The 9,826-nt window shown below is 39.4% G+C and overlaps 1 protein-coding gene across 1 annotated transcript; it reads left to right on the top strand.

Annotated features, from left to right (window-relative positions):
- The first annotated feature begins 1,933 nt into the window (after window positions 1-1,933).
- On the top strand, window positions 1,934-3,770 carry LOC132622915 (non-specific lipid transfer protein GPI-anchored 30-like). Its single transcript, XM_060337602.1, has 2 exons — window positions 1,934-2,373; window positions 3,474-3,770. The coding sequence occupies exons 1-2, from the start codon at window positions 2,049-2,051 to the stop codon at window positions 3,572-3,574; spliced, it is 426 nt and encodes a 141-aa protein (XP_060193585.1). The 5' UTR covers window positions 1,934-2,048; the 3' UTR covers window positions 3,575-3,770.
- The last annotated feature ends 6,056 nt before the right edge of the window (window positions 3,771-9,826 follow it).

The following is a 9,826-nucleotide window of genomic DNA, read 5'->3' as shown; positions in this document are numbered from 1 at the left end:
CCTTTGAAATTTACATTAGTCGCTCTTGTACTAGTCTAGACCAGGTCGTGGAAAGTCGGAACGATCGAGTCTTGTAATTATTTAACTGTTGTAATCGTTCTTGAAATCTTGGATAATTTAATTGATTTCCGTTGTTAATTATCTATGTTTACTAGATTAAATAGATTGTCTTAACTTGGTTTATGTGTTATTTTATTGAGGGTTCGCCTACCGAGGAGGGACAGAAACCATCCATGGCCATCCTCTCACACCTTCACATTGAGCCATATGTGTCTCTCCTCTTGACATGCCCAAACCATCTTAGTCTCGCTTCCCGGATCTTGTCTTCCATCGAGGCCACTCCCACCTTGTCCCGAATAGCCTCATTCCTAATCCTGTCCCTCCTAGTGTGCCCACACATCCATCTAAACATTCTCATCTCGGCAACTTTCATCTTTTGAACGTGAGAGATCTTAACTGGCCAGCACTTCGCTCCATACAATATAGTTGGTCTAACCACCACTTTGTAGAACTTGCCCTTAAGCTGTTGTGACACCTTCTTATCACATAGCACTCCGGAAGCGAACTTCCATTTCATCCACCCTGCCCCAATGTCTGTAAGAGGAAAAAAGAAACTTGAAGCAAAAGAAACAGAACAAAGAGTTTATGGGAAACAACGCTTATGAAATACAGAATTTGATTTCTATAAGGATTTGGCTTTCTGAAACCACAAAAATACCTTTTCCTACAATAACCTGGTTTTGTTACTTATTTAAGCGCCGAGGATACGATCTAGCTCTATACATTAATTAAAGCACTAACAGTAAACTTGGATTTTGCCTTCAATTCTTGTCTGCGTTTGATCTTTTTGTTTCTTCCCTTCCAATGGCTTCCCTTTGCAGCAACCATTGTTGTTTCATCTTGCTATTAGTCTTATTTTCTTGCTCTTTGGTTCCTTTATCTTCCTTTCAGGCACAAAAATCTGTTCCCTTTTCCTCTATTTACAGCTTCGGAGACGGGGATTCTGCTTCTACTTCATCATCATCTACTACCATTAACGTGGCTGATCATCTAGCCTCTGTCCTTGATCTGCCTTCTCCCTAATCATACACCCAAAAAGGCGCTGAGTTTGAGTCTGGTCTTAGCTTTATGACTCCTGGAGCGACCGTCTTGAGTCCTTTTTCCTTTGTCAAGAATGGCATCCCGCTGCCTCAACAGTCTCACCATTCGCAGATTACAACCTTCAGTAATCTCTTCTATAAGGATATAACAATTACATAAATTCTTCTCAGGGAAATAGTGATATAACAATTCACACCCACTCAATTTTATTTCTAAAAATTTGGCTTTAAATAAAAATTTCATATCAGCAAAATTTAATGAAAAAATCACTTAAATAGATCGAGTGACTTTCAAAGTGAAATACCAATAATTGAGTGATTTTTGGGTTAGAAAATAAAATTGAGTAACTTTCTGAGTGAACTACCTTTAGATGAGTAATTTTGGGTTAAAAAACAAAATTGAGTGAATTACCCTTAATTGAGTGACCTCTAAGATATTATATCATTTAACAGTACGAGTACCATTCTTATACTTGTACACCCTATTTGCAATCCTATTTAGGAATTATGCAATTCATGTTATTTTTACAACAAATCAAACAGTCAATAAGAAATAATCTCAGCATAACTTGCTTTGAACCAAACGACCCCTAAATGACTTGTTAATTACAACCTCTGTAAAAATACATTAATATGGTAAAAAGATACATTGGTCAACTCTCTAGAATTTTGCCAGTTCGCTAAGAGGTGGTGGAGGGATACCTGGTAGTAGCTCAACCTATCTATCAATCAGGTTTGCCTAACAACACACTGTTAGATCACCAACTCTAACCATCATATCCAAGTCAAAATCGCCCCAACAAAAGTCAAAATGTTCATTAACGATAAACAATATAGGACAAATACAATATATACTATATAAACATACATGTCAGGCATCAATATCTCAGGTTGGAATAAGAAAACAGTAATAAACATCACAAAACACAAACATCTTAATTAATTTCCATGGAGATAAAGCTATCTCAAGCAGCAATATTTTTGGCGATAATCTTGTTGGGGCAGATGCAGAATATTGCTGAGGCTCAGGACAGAAACTGCATAAACAAGCTGCTCCCATGCATGAATTTCTTGAATGGAACAAGAGGGAATCCACCAGACAGTTGCTGCAATCCATTAAAAGATGTGATAAGGAACATGCCTGAATGCTTGTGTCAAATGGTAAGCATCAAAGGCAGCAACGCCGCGGAGAAAGCTGGAATTGACATTAACGAGGCTCAAATGTTACCTGCTAAATGTGGACAGCCTGTTAATTACATGGGATGTCTTAAGGGTACGCATGTCTCTGTAGCATTCATCTGTTTTTTCGGCTAAAGATTAGGCAGACATAAAAAGAATCTCCTTAGTCTTATATGTCTTTGCTGATATTTGAATCTTGATCTCTCACGGCCTTTTCCCTTCTTTCCTCGATTTCTCTTCCAAACATTTGTATTTCGTAAAAGTCTCATATTATGTGTCGGGACTTTTAAGGTTTTTCAAGAATTGATGCAGAATTTCTCTAATACGTTACCTACTTGATTAGCTTTTTCAGTGAATGAACAGATCGAAGAAGTACAGTTCCATTTTCCTCAAAACGTAATAGACTCTGAGTTTTGGGATATGCACTTACGACGAACTCTGTTATCACACTAAAATTTGTTTCCCACGAATGAAATAAACCTTAAAGAAATTACAAAACGTAAAATGTCTTGAAACAATTGTTGTTTCATATATTTTCTGCACTATCCATTCTTAAATTTTTCAAGGAATTGGAGAGGTACTTATGTTTAATATTCCTTCCGTCTCAATTTAAGTGTATCATTTTTCATTTTGGTCTGTCCCAAAAAGAGTGCTTATTTCCATATTTAGTAAGTTGACAATTCAAACATGTTACTCCCTCTGTTCCAAAAAAATTATCCTCTTTTTTTTTTTTAGTCTGTCTCAAAAAGATTGTCCTCTTTCTATATTTAGAAACAATTTAACTTTATGAGATGATTTACAGCCACACAAATATCTAAGGCTTGTTTTGGACCACACATTTCAAAAGTCTTCCTTTATTTCTTAAATTTTGTGCCAAGTGAAAAGAGGATAATCTTTTTGGGACGGAGGGAATATATTACAAGTTTATAACCACAAGACTTAAATGACATTTTGATACATTATACACATATTTAATTTAAGACCATAAGATTCAAATGTCTTAATTGTATGTTATTTCTTAAATTTTATATCTAACCAAACTAAGACGCTTAAATTGGAACAGAGGGAATATCTTATCCCTAAGTATGGAGTCCGTATAGTTGTAGTTATGGTGAAAGAGTCTATTTAACTGTGATTCGAATGTGAACTTTTGTTTCCGTTAGGTAGAATAATTTGGCATCTATTTTGTTTCAGGAGCATCCAATTCCGCCGGCTACTCAATGAGATCTTCAACTATGACAATACTACTGGCTGTTGCTTCTTTGCTTTTTGCTCAACTTCTGTCGAGTTCATGACCTCAATTTCTGCTTTCTATTGGCCTCAGTTGATAGTTTTTTTTTCTTCCTATTTTGTTAACGGCTGAATATTGAATTAGTATCCATCTTATTTAATTTGTTTCTTTTTCCATACCTACTCTGTGTATTGCTGGCTGTAATTTTTTAGCATTATCTAAAGCAAAAGTTTAATGACAAACGATCCTTACTGCCCGTACCACAGCCTTTAAAATGTACTCCCAAAGTTCCAATTTAACGCTCTAACTTTTTTTTTTTAGTCTGTCAAAAAATAAGCGTCTCTTTCTATTGTTAGTAAATTGACAATTCAAACATCTTACATGACAAGTTTATAATCACAAGAATAAAGAATATTTTAGTACATTATACACATCATTAATTTAAGATTAAAAGATTCAAAAGTCTCTCTTTATTTCTTATACTATGTGCCTACTCAAACTAAGACAATTAAAATGAGACAGAAGGAGTATTTCACTCGCTCTATTCATTTTATATAAAGGTGTTTGATTGGACATGAAGTTTAACAAAGAAAGGAAGAGTTTTGAGATTCGTGGTCTAAAATTAGTTATAGCTATTTGTGTGGATATATTATCTCATTAATGTAAAATAAAAAATTTGAAGTTAAATCGTTACCAGATATAGAAAAGTACCATTCTTTTTTGAACTGAATTAAAAAAAGAGTGTGACATAAATTAGGACGGAGGGAGTACCTTTTATGAGTAAAAATAGCAACTTATAACTGTGTAGTTAATCATTATTCACACGGTTTGTTTTACGTTTTTAATGAATTAAATTTATCCAACCAGCTCAAAAATTAATCACATTAGCCTGTTTGGCCAAGCTTCTAAAATAAGCTTATTTTTGAAAACTACTTTTGAAAAAAGTATTATGGTGAGAAGCAATTTGTGTTTGACCAATTAATTTAATAAAATACTTTTGAGCAGCAATTAGTGTTTAACTAAACTTTTAAAAAGTGCTTTTGGGCAAAAAACTACTCCCTCTGTTTCAATTTATGTGAACCTATTTCCTTTTTAGTCCGTGCCAAAATGAATGACCTCTTTCCCAATTTGGAAACAAATTCACTTTATAAAATGATTTACAGCCACACAAATATTCAAGACTTATTTTGAACCACAAGTTTCAAAAGTCTTCACTCTTTCTTAAATGTCGTGCCTAGTCAAATGAGTTCACATAAATTGAACGGAGGAAATAATATTTTAGCTTCTGAAAAACAACTTCTACTACTCCCCAAAAACATTTATTTTCTCTCAAACTCTTGGCCAATGTAACGATCCATTTGGTCATTTTAGGCTTTTTCCCCAAATTGCCCTTTTCATAGTTTCATTTCAGTGTTTAGGTCTTGCGGGGATAGGTGGCGCGGTTACCGAGGTTATTGGCGTTTTTGGATTTATTTTGGTGGGTTTACAGATTTTAAGTTAGAGGAATGAAAAAGGATTGACCAAAGTCAACATCAGGGGTATTTTCGTCATTTCTAAAGTTTCGTCGATTACACTAGGTCTGAAACGTCATTTATGACTTAGTCGAACTTTTAGTTCGGGTCCTGAGGTGTTGGGTGTTATTTGAGTCATTGGTTTGAATTATAGATTTTGGAAGTTTTTGAGTTGATCATGGTTAAATGTTACACCTCGGAAATTTTCCGTTGGTACGCAAGTAAATGGACTAATGATGTGTGCGAGGAGTGTTAGTGTATAATGTTTCATGATCAAGGTGCGTAAATGGATGAGAATGATTAGAATGAAAAGTCGAGAAATGAGAAAAAATTGAAAGTTGGCAAAACTGCCCAGTGGTCGTATAGTGCAAAATACGGACCGTAAAGTGCAATACGGTCCGTAAACTTGACGTCGTAAACTGGCATGTCCAACTTCAACTTTCTGCCAGCTGAGGGAATGACTAAAATACGACCTGGTGGACGGACCGTAAAGTGATTTACGGCCCGTAAACCATGGTCATAAATCACCATGCATGCAGGCCAAAGTTTCTGGTTCTGCTTAAGCTTAAAAACGACCACGAGGGACGGTCCATAAACTGAAATACGGACCGTAAACCTCCATGGACGACCACTGTTCACCCAGCACAGATTTTTCAATTCATTAAATATGAGGATCAAGACTTGTCTTATTTCATTTACAACATTACACCACTTCTCTCTAGAACTTCTCTCTACATTTATTATATGAGTTTCCAAGGATTATAAGTCATCCATATCATTAAGACAAGTGAATCAAGGATAAGGGAGTCATCAAGGATCATCCAAGTCAAGAAATCCAAATGGAGAAAAACTAGGGTTTTGCTCAAATAAGAGTATTATCAACCAAAGCTTGTTCCTACAACTTCTAAGGTAAGATTCATGATTTTTACAAGATGTTTAAGGTATTGAAGAATTAAAATACATGGATTGTAGAAAATGTGGTCAACTAGGTCATGAATGATGAATAGTGACATTTTGAGAAATAGTTTGAATTGAGTTATGAATGTTGTTGTGTTGTGATATGAATGTGTTATAAATGGTATTAAGATCATGAACTAAACACTTTAGACGAATGGACGAAGATGGGTGTTATAATCATGAATGTGGGTGAATTAGAGGCAAATTGAGGAATCCAGATAATGTGGTTAATGTGAATGACTAATGGCCATTGTTATGACATTAATGAAGGTATAAACGCTAGCATTGGAAGGGAACGTGCAAGTGTAGAATAGTTCGACGGAAAGGTATGTAAGGCTAACCCTTCTTTCATAAGGCATGGTTCATGGCCAAATTCCTAAATTCCTCTATATGAGTATGTTGTCTCTGCATGGTTGGCATTCCGAGCTCATAAGCTCACGACCCTTGATATGTACTATGATTTTACTATGTTCCTCGCTTGACGAGTAAGTCCATAATGTTGATGTAACGATAGTGATGAGGATAGAAATGATGATGAGAGTAAAATGAGATTAAAGATGCTTACGAGCTATGATGTATGTATATGTGCCTATGAAGGGCTATAATGATAACCCGAGCTGATAACGCCGGGTAGGATATATATATATATGTATATGATTATGTATAAAGTATGTATACGATTACGTAACGCGCGCACACCTCTGCAGAGGGTACGGATAACCCTGATGCCTTGGTTGGCCAAGTATGTATAAGACACCGATCCCATGAGGTCGGGTATGCTATGTATATGAAATGACTATGTATATAATATGAATATGAATGTGAAAAGACTATGTATAGGAATACGGATAAGGACATGTATACGAATATGAGCACAAGTATGGTACGAGTATTACTATGGGATATGAACGACGATGTATGCAAGTAAGCGACATGATGATGATATTACTGCCTCCCCTCCTATGCTATCTTCATATGATATCTATTATGCTTCTATATTGATGTTAATCATGCTTTACATACTCAGTACATTCTTCGTACTGACGTCCTTTTGTTTGTGGACGCTGCGTCATGCCTGCAGGTGCGCAGGGAGACAGATTTGATCCTTAGCTGCCTATTCGGAGATTTCATAGAGAGCTCCATTTCCTTCGGAGCCATATCTTTTGGGTACTCATTCTTTTGTGTATATAATTATGGGCATAGCGGGGTCCTGTCCCGCTAATGTGATATGTTATACTCTTAGAGGCTCGTAGACATGTGTGTGTGTGTGGGTAGATGTGTTTGGCCTTGTCGGCCTATGTTTTGTATATCATTTTGTCGGCCACGTTGGCCCATGTATATTGATGTGGCATGAATGCCTATGATGATATAAATGTGCGGTTGTCCATATGGGACTAGTTGACGAATGAATGGAAATGCATGTATGATTATGTGGATCACTTAGATGTAAGTATAAGAGTAAGCTAAGAGGGTGCTCGGGTGGGTTAGCACCGGGTGCTCGTCGCGGCCCCGAGTCGGGTCGTGACAAAAGTGGTATCAGAGCAGTTCAGTCCTAGGATGTGTCTACGAGCCGTGTCTAGTAGAGTCTTGGTTATGGGTGTGTTGCGCGCCACACTTATAAACGAGAAGCTGCGGACATCTTAGGAATATATGACCTTCTTTCTTCATAAGGATCGTGCGATAGAGCTATGATGTAAGAAATTCTTGTTCCTAAATCGTGTGTTGTGTATTTCAGAGATGCCTAAAAAGAAAAAGGCTACAGCAGCCCAAAAGGGAAAGACGGTGGCAGAAAAGCGGGCTGAAAGAGCGCCGCCACCGGTAGTAGAGGAAGATGAGTCCCAGAGTGCGGCTCAATCTCAGTCCTCCCAGACAGTGCCTATTACTGAGGAGCACGTGGGAGCCTCAGCCCCAGCTCCAGCTCCTCCACCGAATGCTTCGGGCCAAGACGTAAGAGAGGCCATTAATTTGTTGACTCAGTTGGTTGCGGCCCAGACTCAGAGGCCAAGCGCAGGGCAAGGTGACAGGACTGTTAGTGCAAGGGCCCGTGACTTCATTGCTTTGAAACCCCCGGAATTCTTTGGGTCGAAACTGGAGGAGGATCCCCAGGACTTTATTGATGGTATGCTAAGGTCGCTCCGGTTGATACATGCTTCAGACACCGAATCGGTGGAGCTAGCGTCATACAGATTGAGGGATGTCTCAATCCAGTGGTACACGGTTTGGATAGCTTCGCGGGGAGCCAATGCACCTCCGCCGGTATGGCAAGAGTTTGTCGATGCTTTTCTCCGTCACTACATGCCTCTAGAAGTTCGGCGAGCTAGGGCCGTTAAATTCCTGAATCTGAGGCAAGGTAGCATGAGTGGTACAGAGTATAGTCTCCGCTTCAATTCCTTGGCTAGGTATGCTTCGGCCATGGTAGCGGATATGGGCGATCGGGTGCACCGGTTTGTGAAAGGCCTAGGGCCACACTTGATGGATAAATGTTTGACTGCGTCCATTCAGGATGTCATGGATATTGCACGCATTCAGGCACATGCTCAAGAATTAGAGGAACACCTACAGCAGCGGAGAAATGAACGTGAGCAGGATAGGGGCCATAACAAGAGGGCCAGACCTTCGGGTTCGAGGAACGAGTCCAGGGGCGGACACAGACAGCAGTTTCCCAGCCATTCAGGCTATTCTATGACCAGTACACCTCCACAATTCACGGGGCAGAGATTTGACAGACCTACTCGTTCCGAGCCGAGTCAGGGTTATTCGGGGTCTCAGTTTAGAGGTGATTCAGGCCAGCCAAGGCCACCCGTACCACGATGTTCTCAGTGTGGAAAGTTGCATTGGGGTCAGTGCCGATCAGGTTCAGACGCTTGCTATTCATGTGGTCGGCCAGGCCATATTATGCGTGATTGCCCCTCAGTGCAGGGTAGAGGTAGGACCCAGCCATCAGGGTCGGTAGCCGGATCTTCGGCATCTGTACGCCCTACGGGGCCAGGTTCACATGCGCCGGTCGGCCATGGTAGGGGTAGGGGCAGAGCTCCCGGTACTAGCGGTCCTCAGCACCGTATTTATGCTTTGGCTGGACGCCAAGATCTTGAGTCTTCTCCCGATGTGGTCATAGGTATATTATCGGTATTTTCTCATGATGTATATGCTTTGATTGATCCGGGCTCCACATTATCATATGTTACTCCATATATTGCGGGTCGATTTATAATTTAGCCGGAGTCTATCAAACCTTTTGAGGTGTCTACACCCGTGGGTGAATCGGTAATAGCTAGCCGAGTATATAGGAATTGTGTGATTGTGATTTGTGATCGTCGTACCACGATTGATTTGCATGAGCTAGAAATGGTAGATTTTGACGTTATTATGAGCATGGATTGGTTGGCTTCTTGTTATGCCAATGTTGATTGCTGAATGAAGATGGTTCGTTTCCAGTTTCCGGGAGAACCACTCTTAGAATGGAAAGGGAATTCGGCATCACCAAAAGTTAGGTTTATTTCCTATCTAAAGGCAAGGAAGATGATCACGAAAGGGTGTATTTATCACCTCGTGCGAGTTCAAGATGTAGAAGCTGAGTCGCCGACTCTTCAGTCAGTTCCGGTAGTGAACGAATTTCCGGATGTGTTCCCGGAAGAGCTTCCAGGCCTTCCTCCCGAGCGAGAGATAGATTTTGCGATTGATGTGTTGCCAGACACTAAACCTATATCTATTCCTCCCTATAGGATGGCACCCGTAGAGTTGAAAGAGTTGAAGGAGCAATTAAAAGACTTTCTTGAAAAAGGCTTCATTAGGCCTAGTTCATCCCCGTGGGGAGCACCCGTATTGTTCGTCCGGAAGAAGGATGGCTC

Source organism: Lycium barbarum, chromosome 12 (genome assembly GCF_019175385.1).
Source record: "Lycium barbarum isolate Lr01 chromosome 12, ASM1917538v2, whole genome shotgun sequence".
Taxonomy (NCBI): domain Eukaryota; kingdom Viridiplantae; phylum Streptophyta; class Magnoliopsida; order Solanales; family Solanaceae; genus Lycium; species Lycium barbarum.
The sequence above is the reverse complement of the archived record's forward strand: the minus strand, read 5'-3'. Positions and strand labels throughout refer to the sequence as shown.